Source organism: Oncorhynchus mykiss, chromosome 2, assembly GCF_057628025.1.
Source record: "Oncorhynchus mykiss isolate SJ-2025 chromosome 2, ASM5762802v1, whole genome shotgun sequence".
Lineage (NCBI taxonomy): Eukaryota > Metazoa > Chordata > Actinopteri > Salmoniformes > Salmonidae > Oncorhynchus > Oncorhynchus mykiss.
This window is the reverse complement of record NC_143023.1, coordinates 21,283,709-21,300,287: the sequence shown is the minus strand read 5'-3', so window position 1 is coordinate 21,300,287 and position 16,579 is coordinate 21,283,709. Positions and strand designations below refer to the sequence as shown.

The 16,579-nt window shown below is 43.4% G+C and overlaps 2 protein-coding genes and 1 pseudogene across 2 annotated transcripts in view; 2 read left to right on the top strand and 1 right to left on the bottom strand.

Annotated features, from left to right (window-relative positions):
- Positions 1–2,656: 2,656 nt before the first annotated feature.
- On the top strand, positions 2,657–5,348 carry LOC110537803 (trypsin-2). Its single transcript, XM_036942258.2, has 5 exons — positions 2,657–2,861; positions 3,645–3,798; positions 4,132–4,391; positions 4,699–4,835; positions 4,940–5,348. Exons 1-5 carry the CDS (start codon positions 2,798–2,800, stop codon positions 5,087–5,089), a joined length of 765 nt encoding a protein of 254 aa, XP_036798153.1. The 5' UTR covers positions 2,657–2,797; the 3' UTR covers positions 5,090–5,348.
- A 749-nt stretch (positions 5,349–6,097) lies between these two features.
- LOC110537837 (T-cell-specific guanine nucleotide triphosphate-binding protein 2-like) lies at positions 6,098–14,263 on the bottom strand (annotated as a pseudogene).
- Positions 14,264–14,449: 186 nt separating this feature from the next.
- The window catches only part of LOC149984901 (trypsin-2-like), a 40,525-nt gene continuing 38,395 nt past the window's right edge, over positions 14,450–16,579 (top strand). The window contains exons 1-2 of the mRNA XM_090191341.1: positions 14,450–14,512; positions 14,654–14,824. Of these exons, the coding sequence (XP_090047467.1) occupies positions 14,450–14,512; positions 14,654–14,824 (234 nt within the window). The remainder of the gene's footprint in view (positions 14,513–14,653; positions 14,825–16,579) is intronic.

Below are 16,579 nucleotides of genomic sequence, written 5' to 3'. Positions count from 1 at the left end.
CAGAGAACTGGAAGGAAAGGCAGCCAAAGGAAGTGTTGACATTGGGGATGACCAGTGCAATGTACCTGCTGGAGCACGTGCTAAGGGTGGGTGTTGCTATGGTGACCAGTGAGCTGAGATAAGGCGGGGCTTTACCTAGCAAAGACTTATAGATGACCTGGAGCCAGTGGGTTTGGCAACGGATATGTAGTGAGGGCCAGCCAACGAGAGCATACAGGTCACGGTGGTGGGTAGTATATGGGGCTTTGGTGATAAAACGGATGGCACTGGGATAGACTAAATCCAGTTTGCTGAGTAGAGTGTTGGGGGCTATTTTGTAAATGACATCACCGAAGTCCAGGATTGGTAGGATAGTCCGTTTTACGATGTTATGTTTGGCAGCATGAGTGAAGGAGACTTTGTTGCGAAATTGGAAGCCGATTCTAGATTTAATTTTGGATTGGAGATGCTTAATATGAGTCTGGAAGGAGAGTTTACAGTCTAACCAGACAGGTTAGACTAGGTCAGAACCATCCAGAGTAGTGATGCTAGTCGGGCAGGAGGGTGTGGGCAGCAATCGGTTGAAGAGCATGCACTTAGTTTTACTAGCATTTAAATGCAGTTGGAGGCCACGAAGGAGTGTTGTATGGCGTTGAAGCTCGTTTGGAGGTTAGTTAGCACAGTGTCCAAAGAAGGGCCAGATGTATACAGAATGGTGTCGTAATAGAATCACCAGCAGCTAGAGCAACATCATTGATATATACAGAGAAAAGAGTCGGCCTGAGAATTGAGCCCTGAGGCACCCCCATAGACACTGCCAGAGGTCCGGACAACAGGCCCTTCGATTTGAGACACTGAACTATATCTGAGAAATAGTTGGTGAATCAGGCGAGGCAGTCATAAGAATAAGAATGCGGTGAATGACAGAGTCGAAAGCTTTGGCCAGGTTGATGAAGACGGCTGCACAGTACTGTCTTTTATCAATGGCGGTTATGATATCGTTTAGGACCTTGAGCGTGGCTGAGGTGCCCCCATGACCTGCTCGGAAACCAGATTGCATAGTGGAGAAGGTACGGTGGGATTCGAAATGGTCGGTGATCTGTTTATTAACTTGGCATTCAAAGATTTTAGAAAGACAGGGCAGGATGGTTATAGGTCTATAACAGTTTGGGTCTAAGGTATCTCCCCCTTTGAAGTGGGGGATGACCGCGGCAGCTTTCCAATCTTTGGGGATCCCAGACGATACGAAAGAGAGGTTGAATAGGCTAGTAATAGGATTATCTGTAATCAAGGTAGCATCCACATTAATGTAGAAGTGTTCGGGAACATCTTACTTACAATAAAACTGACTTGACTCCAAAATGACACAATACATTATTTACCATTTGCACAACATCATCCGAAACACAACCAAAACAAACTGCAAATGCATCCAACAAGTTAGTAGAGTCACATGCTTGATGTAATCATTGTGTGCTAGGAATATGGGATCAAATACTAAACTTTTGATTAAATGAAATACACTATAAGTGATGGGGTGACTAGATACAAAAAGTGCATTCATTTCTAAATGGTAAAACAGATATGTATGAAAGCACGCTAAAATAAAAGGTGAAAGTCTGTACTGTTGCCTCATACACTACATGACCAAATGTATGTGGACACCTGCTTTTGTGGCCTGCCATTTGCAGCTGAGCCATTGTTGCTCCTAGAGGTTTCCACTTCACAATAACAGCACTTACAGTTGACAGGGGCAGCTCTAGCAGGGCAGACATTTGACGAACTGACTTGTTGGAAAGGTGGCATCCTATGACGGTAACACATTAAAGGTCACTGAGCTCTTCGGTACGGGCAATTCTACTGCAAATGTTTATACATCTGTCAGCAGCAAGTGTTGCTGAGCCAAATCCACTCATTTGAAGGGGTGTCCACATACGTTTGGCCATGTAGTGTATAAAACATTTGTTCTCAAATCCAAAATGTTTGAGTATAGAACATTTTTATCTTCACTGCCCAAATAAATACGTAGGGGACTGTACACCTAACTGATGATTAACCAGTAGCTGGCAAACTGAATGTGACAGACATTTAGCCTTTTAAGTGGCATGTGGCACACAAGGACATGTACCCATGGCTGGCCATATGCAGTATCAAAAGGACCACGGCTACTTAACAGCCCTTGCTCATCCCACAATGTCTATTTACTTTCCAATGTTGCATCTTACAGAACAACCAATTATTCTGTTGAATGTACTGATTGCATAACATTTTAAATGTAAAAATCATCTTTCTGTCTGGTTCTATTCAAATTTTACTCATAGAGCCTTCCTTATCTCTGCTACTATTCTTTAGTACTCTTGGTATGCCCTTGAATATAGGCCAGGGGCTGTGAGAGAAATGGCCACCTGTGATGTTAGAACTAGTACCTGAAAAGTACAACAACCTTTTCCCCCCACTTCTTTGAGGTGTTGCAAGAGGTCTCAATGATCCTACCACTATGACAATCTGGCCAACAGCACAACTGTTTCAACAGTAAACACTTTCTGTCCAAAGTCCCAAGGTTGAGACAGCTGCAGCCGTGGCTTATTCCAACAACAGAATGTCTCAAACGCCATGATGAAATTGGCGTGAGGATCGGGTACCTGGTAGAATATAAGGGGAGTTTGTGATAAGATGAGGCATGATGGGGCAGGAGAGTTTGGGGTGGGGCATCAGGCACGAGAGACTTGGAAAGGGGGCAGGGCAGGTTGGAGGGATATCAGTTGAGATAAAGGTATAAATGTAGAGAATCGCAGAGTGCACATGTCCAGTCTGGTGAATGAAGACTTGTCTCAGCAGCACGATGATTGGCCTGATTGTACTCACACTCCTGGGGGCTGCAGGTAACAAACACACGCATAGACTCGCATAGAGACTCGCATAGAGACACGCATAGAGACTCGCATAGAGACTCGCATAGAGACTCGCATAGAGACTCGCATAGAGACACGCATAGAGGCTCGCATAGAGACTCGCATAGAGACACGCATAGAGGCTCGCATAGAGACTCGCATAGAGACTCGCATAGAGACTCGCATAGAGACACGCATAGAGACACGCATAGAGACTCGCATAGAGACTCGCATAGAGACTCGCATAGAGACACGCATAGAGACTCGCATAGATACTCGCATAGAGACACACAGAGAGACTCATAGAGACATGCATAGAGACTTGCATAGAGACTCGCATATCAAATCAAATCAAATTTATTTATATAGCCCTTCGTACATCAGCTGATATCTCAAAGTGCTGTACAGAAACCCAGCCTAAAACCCCAAACAGCAAGCAATGCAGGTGTAGAAGCACGAGAGACTCGCATAGAGACTCGCATAGAGACTCGCATAGAGACTCGCATAGAGACACGCATAGAGACACGCATAGAGACACGCATAGAGACACACATAGAGACACGCATAGAGACACACATCTTTTACAGACAATGTGGACATCAGCTTAATGTTCTCCTTTTGCCCATCTTGTATAATATAACATTATCTCTAACCTCTGCATCTCTCTGTCTTCTGTTACCTTCTGTCATGCTTTCTGAACACTACTCCCTTTCTCCATCCTACTCTCTTTCTCCTCTGACCCTCCCTCTCCCTTCCACTCCTTCCCTCCCTCAGCGGCAGCTCCTATGGATGACAGGATCGTGGGGGGTTATGAGTGTGAGGCTCACTCCCAGCCCTGGCAAGCCTCTCTGAACATCGGCTACCACTTCTGTGGCGGCTCCCTCATTAATGACCAGTGGATCATCTCTGCCGCCCACTGCTGGATGAAGTGAGTACTGCAGGGTCACTGTCAACCATCTTTTCCCTTCACTGTGCCTCCCAAAGGCCTCTACATGTAAAGGTTTCTATTTTTTTCTCCTCTCCCTTCTCCAATTTTCCATCTGTCTTCACTTTCTGTCTTCCCCTCTCTCCTTCTTTTCTTCTCTGCTTTCCTCTCTCCACTTCTTCACCTTCATCCCTTTCGGCTCTCCTTCATAAATCATGTCCTCTCTCTCTCTCTCTCTCTCTCTCTCTCTCTCTCTCTCTCTCTCCCTCGCTCTCTCACTCTCTCACTCTCTCCTTCTCGCTCTCTCTCTCTCTCCCTCTCTCTCCCTCCCTCCAGTCCTTGGAGTCAGCTTGCTATCCTGGGTGACCACCACATCTGGGAGCACGAGGGAACGGAGCAGTACATGTCTGTGGACGCCATCTACTGGCACCAGAGCTATGACTACCAGACCCTGGACCACGACATTATGCTGTTGAAGCTGGCCCACCCTGTCACTCTCAACAAGTTTGTCAAGCCCATCGCCCTGCCCACAGCCTGCCCCAAGGCCGGGGACATGTGTGTGGTGTCTGGATGGGGAAACATCTACACTGACTCTGGTATTTATGTAGATGGGTTGTAGTATGGGATGGGGTGGAAATATGGTCATTGAATGTAATCAACTAAAAATACTTTTTCTTGAAACTATAGCTCACACTAGGTCTACATTTTGATGGGAAATCAGCAAGTACATTTACTTGAGAGGGTAGCTACTTCTAAGAATACCACTTACTGTATATTCCCCCCTCCCCTCTCTCCCCCCCCCCCCAACCTTCTCTCTCTCTCTGTCTCTCTCTCTCTCCCCAACTGTGTCTCTCTCTCTCTTTCTCTGTCTCTCATCGGTCTCTCTGTCTCTCCCTCTGTCAGTGTTCAACCCATTTAACCTGCAGTGTGTGGACATCCCCATCCTGTCTAAGAAGGCCTGTGAGGAGTCCTACCCTGGCCAGATTACTGATACCATGGTGTGTGCCGGATACCTGGAGGGAGGCAAGGACGCCTGTCAGGTATGAAGACCCCTGCAACCTCACAAACAGAACATTTCATTTGTTTGTTTATTCATTTATATATTAATTCATTATCTTTCTCTCTCCCTCTGTTTCTCTCTCAGGGTGACTCCGGCGGTCCCCTGGTGTGTAACGGAGAGCTGCATGGCATCGTGTCCTGGGGTGTTGGCTGTGCCCAGCCCAACTATCCTGGTGTCTACACCAAGGTCTGTGCCCTGCTGCCCTGGATCACTGAGATCATCACCAACTACTAGCCTTTACCCTCCACACCAGACTAGAGAGAGAGAGCGAGAGAGAAAGAGAGAGAGAGAGAGAGAGAGGGAGAGGGAGAAGGAGCTTGAGAGGGAGAAGGTGAAGGAGAGAGAGCGAGAGAGAGAGAGAGAGAGAGAGAGAGAGAGAGAGAGAGAGAGAGAGAGAAGAAGAAGATGAAGTAGAGGGAGATAGAAGGCTAATGTTGTTACATGCAGGAAGACAAAGAGACATCTAGTCAATAAAATGGCATCTTTGACTTCACTAATGTATGTTTGTGTTTTTTATTACAATTCTTTGTGTCAATAAAAAAAATACACAAACAATCAATGATTTAGATAACAGGGTAGATTACTAGAATATTTAAAGTCACATCAAACAATTTAATCATTGAAAATTAGATGACACAAAGAAGCATTGCACTACACACTGCTGATAATGATGCAATGCTAATAATGATGCTATAGCTACTAACAATGATAATTTGAATAATGATGCTAACTCTACGTACAACACTAGAACTAAGTAAACAAACACAAACCTTGGGTTCGTGGCTCTATTCATATTGTCATGGTAACAAAAGTGATCAGACATGAATCGGACATTTGACTTGTGAAAATCTAAAGTAAAGCCATTGTAACCACATCCACCTTGAAGAACAGGGTGTTTTCAGTCTGACCATTTTTTGTCATTCCAGGCCTGCCGCCATTAGCACTGCTTTAGCATCCTCCACCATCTCTTTTATTCCCTCGTGCAGAAAGTGTAATGTAGTGGCAAAAGCAATCCCCATTGCACCAAAACTAAAAACAACAGTGGTCAACACAGCTTCGATAGCCTTGGCTGCCACCATGACTGCTATATACATCATTCTAGCCACCATCTTCTCATCAACTCCACCAGTGAAGCGAGACTTCACTGCTGAGCTCAGTTCACCGACTGGCTTGTTGACACGTTCTGAGTCTAGTCCAAAGGTTATGAAGGCTTTGTGGAAGAAGGCCTGCATAACACCAATCTCTCAGCCCACTGAGAAGCCAGGGATGGGTACGGCTGCTGTGGTGGAGGCACCAGCAGCTGCAGCAAAGGCGGTTTGGAAAAGATATTTCCTCTTCTTCTCAATCATGACTATTGAGCAAACCGAGACTGGATTAGGCAGACCTCTTGTGCTCTGAGAGGTTTTCCTCCAGAGAGTAGATTAACTTCTGGAAATCGTACTTCCCAAGCTCAAAGGTGGAGATGAGGAAAACTTTGGGGTTCCATATGGTCTTCAGGTTCTCCTCACAATTCTGTCTGATCTTGGAGAGCAAATCCTCCTCCCTGTAGTTCTTCTTCCATGCCTCAGCTCGGCTGTCGTTGTCAATCCCCGACCGGACGAAGTAAAATATATTCTTCATATTCTGGATCTCTTTGGCCAGCATGATGTTGTTCTCTTTGAACCTCACAGTGCCGATGATGATGAAGAAGTTGTAGGTTTTTCCTCCTTCAGGTACTTCTTTGCTTTAATGTTTGGGGTGCCGGTACCAGGCAGGTCCCAGAATTTCACGTTAGGCACTGTGTGATGGCTGTATCTAATGGGCTTCATTGTGGTCTTGGTCAACTCCAGTTTCTACTGCCCCTTTGTCCAAGTAAGGCATTAACAAAGGTGGACTTTCCCGCCCTGCTCTCTCTCCCCTGTCACAGCAATGTTAAGGGTCACGTTCTCCAGCAGATCCAGGTGCTCCTTTGCTTTGGCTGCATTTTCTGTTGGGGTAAACTTGTCGTAGTTCTTCATTTCCTTGACGATGTCAAGATCCTCATATAAGTTTTCATCAGACATCTTGCTCCTGACAACCCATAATTAGCTAAATGAATAACACACAAACATCCATCACATGCGGAACTATCCATTTATGTAATATAGATGCATTGTGCAATCTTAGAAAAAAGGGTTATTTGGGGTTTTATGCATTGTTTTATGGATTGTTTTATGGATTGGCAAACTTCATGGTTCTTTGGGCGATATTTCTTTCTTTTGACTTTTTGGATTATTTGTGTATTGTTTTGTGTTTTGTAAGGTATTACTGCACTGTTGGAGCTAGGAACAAGCATTTCGCTGCACCTGCGATAGCATCTGCACATCTGTGTATGCAACCAATAAACTTTTATTTGATTTGACAAGATTAAATAACCCTTTACTAAAGAAGGTTCTATATACTTATAAACCCAGTGAAGGCAAAACATCTTGAGGTTTCTGAGAAAACCTAACATGCTGACCAGACCGGACACGTCGCGTGATCCATGTTATTCAATTATTGCACCCACACTGCTTGCAAGTGCCAACGAGCATCTGCTGATGCCAAGGGCTAAAATAGAACTCCTTTCTATTTCTGACGCAGATCGCGCTGAAAGTCCTGCTTCTCCCATCTCCTCATTGGTTTATAGAAGCAGGTACCCACGTGCCATCTCCTCATTGGTTATACCCACGTGGGTGATTGAAAGACGAACTGTTTTGCAGGTAGTCGTGGTAATACTATGAAAGTTTAGATGCGATCACCATATAAGTTCAAAGATGAAAAAGCCTGGAAGGAGGAGAGATGACTAGAAATGATTCGGTTGGCCGTTTTATGTGTGTCGGAGTAGAGGACCTTGTGCATATCAGGTAAAATAACAACTCAATGTTTATATCCCAGGACAAATTAGCTAGCAACAGCAAGCTAGCTAAATAGGACAAATTAGCTAGTAAGTGCAAGCTTACATTGCCATACATGTTTAATGCTTTTCAACCTTTCCCCAAATCAATGACATTGGTTGAGTTTGTTTTGATATTTTAACCTGCGTGTCGTGATCACGTTTGGTGTAGGGGGACAAAATACATTTATGCACGATGGTGCACGATGGCACATGCACGCAGCCGGTTTGGGTTCCGTGTAACACAGTCACATCTAACTCTGAAATGACAGCTAACTAGCTGCCTTTTCATTTGTTTTAGCTGTTGCATTGACATTTATATCAATATTAATGATGCTGCTGAATGGTCAGAAAAATTGCTAGCTATCTCGTCCGACACCGTTTACTCTCGATGGCTTGGTGTAGATAGTATTAGTATTTTTGCAGCATTGTTGCCGAGGTTGGAGTGGCAAAGAGCAAGGTTCATAAAAATGTATTATTTAATTCAAATACGTTTGTGAAGCAATAATCATATAATAAACCGTAGGCTAGCTAGATAAGGTTGTTTCAGGATTTGAGCACATTTTTGTAAACAGGAAAAGGTAGGCTACTTTTAGTTAGCTTCTTTACAAGCTAGCTAACTCTTACAAAAAACATGAATATTTGTTATTGAATATGCCAAATAGAGCTACAGACCACCTGACATTGGCAATTAGCTAACTGCTACTTTTAGTTCAGTATTTCAGTGTGGAGTCAGATGATGGGACTATGTTTCATGAAGCCCTTAGAAGACTGGACTGAGTGTTGCTGTTGTCTGTTGAATGCATAACACGTGATGGCTGGTTCCCCTCTCTCCACTGGGATTCTCTGCCTCTAACCCTATTACGGGGGCTGAGTCACTGGCTTACTGGCGCTCTTCCAATCGTCACTTGAGTGGGTTGAGTCACTGACGTGATCTTCCTGTTCGGGTCGGCACCCGCCTCAGGTTCATGCCATGGGGTAGATCTTTGTGGGCTATACTCGGCCTTGTCTCAAGGTAGTGTTAGGGTTGTGTCAATTCGAATCTGGTATCAGGATAAGTATGACACTGAGTCAGCGATTGTATGCTATGTATTTTTTATTAGCTAAGCAATAAGTGGTAAATGCAATTTTCGTATATACGGGCTCTCTGTCACACCTCGCAGGGCAAACAGACTTGTTCCTGACAAAGATATTATAATATACTCTGAAGACAGAAGTAGTTCCTGCTTCCGAGCCGGCATGTCAGAGTAGAGACTGGGCGTGGTTTAGACTCACCCAGCCTATCGTTGATTGTTGGCGCAGAGCTGGTCCCATCCCCCGGGCACTCCAGCGGTCAATCGTTGTAGTTGTTGTCCCATCCCCCAACTCATTGCACAGTTCCTGTCTTCATGTTATTCTGTATTTTTCCATCATGAGAAAGGCCCATGGCCCTGAAACTGTTAACAATGTCTCAAGTCAGCTTTGTTGCATAACACATATACCCACACAAGCCAACAGCAAATAATATTCCGTCACATATGATATGGTAAGGGCTATAGTGTATAACACAGAACCTCACAGTAGTAGGTTGGTGGTTGAAGATATCCCTCTAGTGGTGTGGGGGCTGTGCTTTGGCAAAGTGGGTGGGGTTATATGCCTTGTTGGCCCTGTCCGGGGTATCGTCGGCCAGGGCCACAGTGTCTCCCGACCGCTCCTGTCTCAGCCTCCAGTATTTATGCTGCAATAGTTTATGTGTCGAGGGGCTAGGGTCAGCCTGTTATATCTGGAGTATTTCTCGTGTCTTATCCAGTGTCCTGTGTGAATTTAAGTATGCTCCGTCTAATTCTATCTCTCTCTCTTTTCTCTCTTTCTCTTTCTCTCTCTCTCTCTCTCTCTCTCTCTCTCTCTCTCTCTCTCTCTCTCTTTTCTCTTGGAGGACCGGAGCCCTAGGACCATGCCTCAGTATTACCTGGCCTGATGTCTCCTTGCTGTCCCCAGTCCACCTGGTCATGCTGCTGCTCCAATTTCAACTGTTCTGCCTGCGGCTATGGAACCCTGACCTGTTCACTGGACGTGTTACCTTGTCCTGGACCAGCTGTTTTGGACTCTCTCTCTATCGCACCTGCTGTCTCTAACTCTGAATGATCGGCTATGAAAAGCCAACTGACATTTACTCCTGAGTTGCTGACCTGTTGCACCCTCTACAACCACTGGGATTATTATTATCTGACCCTGCTGGTCATCTATGAACGTTTGAACATCTTGGCCATGTTCTGTTATAATCTCCACCCGGTACAGCCAGAAGAGGACTGGCCACCCCTCAGAGCCTGGTTCCTCTATAGGTTTCTTCCTATGTTCCTGCCTTTCTAGGGAGTTTTTCCTAGCCACCGTGCTTCTATATCTGCATTGCTTTCTGTTTTGGGTTTTAGGCTGTGTTTCTGTACAGCACTTTGTGACATCAGCTGATGTAAAAAGGGCTTTATAAATACATTTGATTGATTGATTGATTTGATGTGCAATTGATAATGTCATACCCAGCCAAATAACTGCTGTAAATCTGTACTGTATAATTGTTCTAATAGTCTGTTCTGAGTTACGGACCCATCTCTACCTCAGTCTGGAGTGGTGGTTATTGTTATTTTATTAGGATTCCATTAGCTGTTGCAAAAGCTGCAGCTACTCATCCTGGGGCCCAAAGAAAACATAAACCATGACATAATACAGAACAATAATAGATAAGAATAGCTCAAGGACAGAACTGCATATATTTAAAACAAGTATATAGAAATAAAAAAGGTTCTGTACTGACAAAACACTGAGAAAACCGAGATGCCCATACTATAGGCCTATATTCAGTCACATCTATCAATTTAATTGGCATACGTATTCAAAGAAGTGGGCTTTTTGCATTTATAATTCAGATTTTTTTTCCCATTCTAATGTTTAAAATGTGAGCAGAGAAGAAGTGAAGATAGCCCATGTGGTTACATAAGGTTTGTCCACTTGCACAGCTTGCTATGCATCTCAACTAAATGTATACTGAACAAAAATATAAATGCACCATGTAAAGTGTTGGTCCCATTTTTCACAAGCAGAGATAAACGATTATAGAAATGTTCCATACGCACAAAAAGCGTATTATTGTTTACATCCCTGTTAGTGAGCATTTCTCCTTTGCCAAGATAATCCATCCACCTGACAGGTGTGGCATATCAAGAAACTGATTAAACAGCATGATCATTACACAGGTGCACATTGTGTTGGGGACAATAAAATGTACAGTTTTGTCACACACCACAATTCCAAGTTCCAGGTTTTGAGGGAGCATGCAATTGGCATGCTGACTGCAGGAATGTCCACCAGAGCTGTTGCCAGATAATTTCATGTTCATTTCTCTACCATAAGCCACCTCCAATGTCGTTTTAGAGAATTTGGCAGTACATCCAACTGGCCTCACAACCACAGACAACGTGTAACCACGCCAGCCCAGGACCTCCACTTCCGGCTTCTTTACCTGCGGGATCATCTGAGACCAACCACCCGGACAGCTGATGAAACGGAGGAGTATTTCTGTCTGTAATAAAGCCCTTTTGTGGCAAAAAACTAATCCTGATTGGCTGGGCCTGGCTCCCCAGTGGGTGGGCCTATGCCCTCCTAGGCCAACCCATGGCTACACACCTGCCCAGTCACGTGAAATCCATAGATTAGGGCCTAATGAATTTATTTCAATTGACTGATTTCCTTATATGAACTGTAACTCAATACAATTTTTGAAATTGTTGCATGTTGCGTTTATATATTTGTTCAGTATAATTAGTATTTTATTGTTTTTATTGTTTCATTCACACCTGCTCTGTTGGAGCTCGAATCTTAAGTATTTCACTGAACACTGCAACAACATCTGCGACCCTGTGCATGTGACAGTGTAGATACAATTTTCAAAATATCTCAAATAAAAATAGATGTCATTACTTCAATATGAACTCACATATTGTTTTTGATAGACGACTTTACATTTCCCAAGCATTCACCTGCTAGTTACTAGTACAATCAAATACTGACAATTATAAAGAGTACAGAGCAGGGGAAAAAAGATGTCACAAAGACAAATCAAAATGCTAACACATTTTTGATAACAGATGTATGTATAGCATCCATTGTTTTGCACTCAACAATGCTAATGATGATACAAATGCTAATAATAACACTATAGCTAATAATTGTGCTACAGCTAATTATGATGATAATGCTAACAACAATGCTATAGCTAACAAAATGTTAATGCTAATAATGATGCTAATTCTAATAACAAAGCTATAACTAAGTTAACAAACTCAAACCTTGGGTTCCTGACTCGGTTGTCATGGTAACAAAAGTGATTAGACATTTGACCTGTAGGATATGTTTTTGCAGCCATTATAGCATCCATGAAGAACAAGGTGTTTTCAGTTTGATAATTTTACATCATTCTACACCTGCCATCATGAGCATTGCTTTAGCATCCTCCACCATCTCTTTTAATCCCTTGTCCAGAAGGTGTAATGTAGTGGCAAAGGCAATCCCCACTGATCCAAACCTACCAATGGCAGGTATGCTAGTCAACACAACCTCGATGGTCTTGGCTGCCACCATAGCTGTTGTACTCAGCATTCCAGCCACCACCTTCTCATCGACTCCCCCAGCGAAGCGAGACTTCATCGCTGAGCTCAGTTCACCCACTGGCTTATTGACACGTTCTGAGAGTCTCATCTCGTCCAAAGGCTATGAAGGGCCTGCAGAGGAAGGCCTGCATAATACCAACCTCACAGACCACTGAGAAGCCAGGGATGGGTACGGCTGCTGTGGTTGAGGTGGCAGCAGCTGCAACGCAAGGAGTTTTGAAAAGCTCCTTCCTCTTCTTTTCAATCATGACTTTGGAGCAAACCGGCAGAGACTGGATCAAGGCTGACCTCTTGTGCTCTGGGAGGTTTTTTTTTCGAGAGAGAGTCAAGCAGCTGCTGGAAATTGTACTTCCCCAGCTCAAAGGTGGAGATGAGGAAGACTTTTGGGCTCCCTACGGTCTTCAGGTTCTCCTCACAATTATGTCTGATCTTGGAGAGCAAATCTTCCTCCCTGTAGTTCTTCTTCCATGCCTCGGCTCGGATGTCATTGTCGATCTTCGACCGGACAAAGTAGAACATCTTCTTCATCTCTGAGGCCCGCATGATGTTGTTCTCTTTGAACCTCTCAGTGACGATGATGACGAAGAAGTCGTAGGTTTCAAACTTGACCTCCTTCAGGTAATTCTTTGCTTTAAAGTTTGGGGTGCCGATACCAGGCAGGTCCCAGATTTTCACGTTAGTCATGGTGGGGTGGGAGCATCTAATGGCCTTCATGGTGGTCTCCATCACTCTGGTTTCTGCTGCTCCCTCGTCCCCATCCAGTCCAAGTAAGGCGTTAACGAAAGTGGACTTTCCTGACCCGCTTTTCCCTGTCACAGCGATGTTAAGTGTCACATTCTCTAGGAGATTCAGATCCTCCTTGACCTTGGCTGCATTCTCTGATTGGGTAAACTTGTCATAGTTCTTAATTTCATTGATGATGTCAGGATCTTCATAGAAGTTTTGATTCAATTAAATTACCGTCTCATTTTTCTGTTGTCAACATTGCCGACCACAATACAATAGTCAAGTACAGCGGTTTTCAAACTATTTGGGGCCGGGAACCCCTTTTGTGTTAGCAAATTCACCAGGGACCCCCTCATAATCAGAACACCACTCCTTTAGAATGCAATAAAAATAGCATACAATGACTTTTACTATGAATTCTGCAATACATGGCCAGACTAAAGTTTCGGGCCCTTGGAAAGAACAGTTTAAAGGTCTACTTCTTGGCATCAGCAGAGAAAGTTTTCCAGTTTTCAAGCAAATTCTACATGTTTTGCTATAAAATAGATTTTTGTTGCCGTTTTAAAGCACATTTCCTGCAATTCTATACATTTTGCCATGAGACAGAGAGAAAACTTAGCAGTTTTAAAGATAAAATTACAGTGCCTTGAAAAAGTATTCATACCCTTTGGAACATTTTATTGTGTTACAAAGTGGGATTAAAATGGATATAATTTTTTTTGTCAACAATCTACCCAAAATACTATGTAATGTCAAAGTGGAAGAAAACGTGTTTTTTTTTTAAGATTCACAGAAATTGTATAACTATAATATAGTTGTTGCATAAGCATTCAGCTCCCTGAGTTAACAATATAGAAGCAGCTGTGAATCTTCTTGGCTAAGTCTATACGAGCTTTACACACCTGGACTGTGCAATATTAGCCCATTATTATTGTCAACATTCTTCAAGCTCTGTCAAGATGTTGGGAATCATGGCTAGACAGCCATTTTCAAGTCTTGCCATATATTTTCAAGCAGATTTAAGTCAAAACTGTAAATTGGCCACTCAGAAACATTCACTGTCTTATTGGTAAACAACTCCAGTGTAGATTTGGCCTTGTGTTGTAGGTTATTGTCTTGCTGAAAGGTTAATGCTCCCCATTTGCCCATCTTGTATAATATACTGTAGCATTAACTCTAACCTCTGCATCTCTCTGTCTTCTGTCACCTTCCTCCTGTCATGCTTTCTGAACACTACTCCCTCTCTCCATCCTTCTCTCTTTCTCATCTCACCCCCCCTCCCTATCCTTCTTTCCCTCAGTGGCAGCTCCTATGGATAATAGGATCGTTGGGGTTATGAGTGTGAGGCTCCCTCATCAACGACCAGTGGATCATCGTTGCCTCCCACTGCTGGATTATGTAAGTACTAAGGTCACATTCACTTATCTTTTCCCTCAAGCCTCTCTTCCCCCGTCAGTGCATTATCTTTTCTTTCTGTTTCATGTATTCTCTCCTGTTTTCACTCACAAATCATCTCTGTCTGTGGACGCCATCTACTAGCTCCAGTGCTATGACTACCAGACCCTGGACCACGACATTATGCTGTTGAAGCTGGCCCACCCTGTCACTCTCAACAAGTTTGTCAAGCCCATCGCCTTGCCCACAGCCTGCCCCAAGGCCGGGGACATGTGTGTGGTGTCTGGATGGGGAAACATCTACACTGACTCTGGTGTGAATGCAGGCTGGGTGTAAAATGGGATGCGATGAGACTGGGGGTCTGATGGGGGTCCTGAAAGTGTGGCTGTCTCTGTCAGTGTCCAACCTGTTTAAACTCCAGTGTGAGGACATCCCCTTCCTGTCTAATAAGGCCTGTGAGAAGTCCGACACTAGCCAGATGAATGACTCCTAGAGCTCTGCTACCCAACTCCAACCCGGACAGGCCATGACATAAGGCTGTTTTTTCATCGAAGCTAGGGTACAGGCAGGGCTCGCTTATCAATAAATTGATCACTAAGATTTCGAAGCTGAGTCATTTGCTTGTGCTGTGCTGCGCAATACTGTCATATCTCACTAAGATCATAACTGTAGTGACACATCACTAAGATCATAACAACTTCGTCAAATATAAGACAGGAGAGATTATTTCACAGAAAATAAGAATGTAGTGTGACAGAAAGTAGCTAACAGCTAACTGCTCTCTCATGTCTCTTCATTGTGCAGAGCAGCCCAAGCGGAGCTGTTGCTTGATAGTCACAGACACAGAGCCACCATGAGCAGAGCGCATGCAGAGCATGCGACAGGGAGGAGCAGCTAATGGACTCACTAAAGGGTATGTTTTTTCTGATTTCGGGCCGGGCCTCATATGCAAATCACATGTACTATGTTTTATATGTGAACTCATATGCAAATCACATGCAGTATGTTTTATATGTGAACTCATATGCAAATCACATGCAGTATGTTTTATATGTGAACTCATATGCAAATCACATGCAGTATGTTTTATATGTGAACTCATATGCAAATCACATGCAGTATGTTTTATATGTGAACTCATATGCAAATCACATGCAGTATGTTTTATATGTGAACTCATATGCAAAACAAAAGTAGTATGTTTTACATGATGGTTCCACTTTACATATCAGTGCCCTTCTTACTGTGTAATTATTCCTGTAATTACAGTGTAACACGTATTATAATTACTAACCATTGTTGCATTGTACGTACTTTGCATTGTATTTAGGGTTAGGGTTAGGGTTAGGGTTAGGGCTAAAGTTGGGGTTAGGCTCACTGCTGTAAGTGCATTGTAACTCACTGTAACAATTTCAATACTTAATAATTATTAGTAATTTATAATGAATAATTATTCATACTTAATACAGTGTAATTACATGAGTAATTACACAGTAATAAGGGCAATGTAATGTAAAGAATTACCTTTTGTAGTGTGTCATAGTGTGCAGTTTGGGGCCTTTTGAAAGTGGCTTTTCAAAGTTCCTTTACATCGACAAGGTACATCGACATCATTAATGTGTAAAAACTCAAAAGGATAACTCATGTTACCAATGGCACCTTCTGATCTCAAAGAGTCAAAATTCTAAACACGTTTGACTGTAATACTTCTTATGAATTCACCAATTCTTTCAAGTCATTACGTTAGCGATACTGTTGTGAGCGGGTACATTTTTAAGAATTATTAAGTGATTAAAACCAAATCGGTAACATAATTAAAGAAAAATCAGTAAAGGAATTACTGTAGTCTAAAAAATGCAGGTTTAACTAGGCAAGTCAGATAAGAACAAATTCTTATTTACAATGACAGCCTACACTGGCCAAATCTGGGCCAATTGTGCGCCGCCCTATGGGATTCCCAATCACGGCCGGTTGTGATACAGCCTGGATTCAAACCAGAGTGCCTGTTGTGACACATCAAGCACTGAGATGCAGTGCTTTAGACTGCTACACCACTCGGGAGCCCCAAAA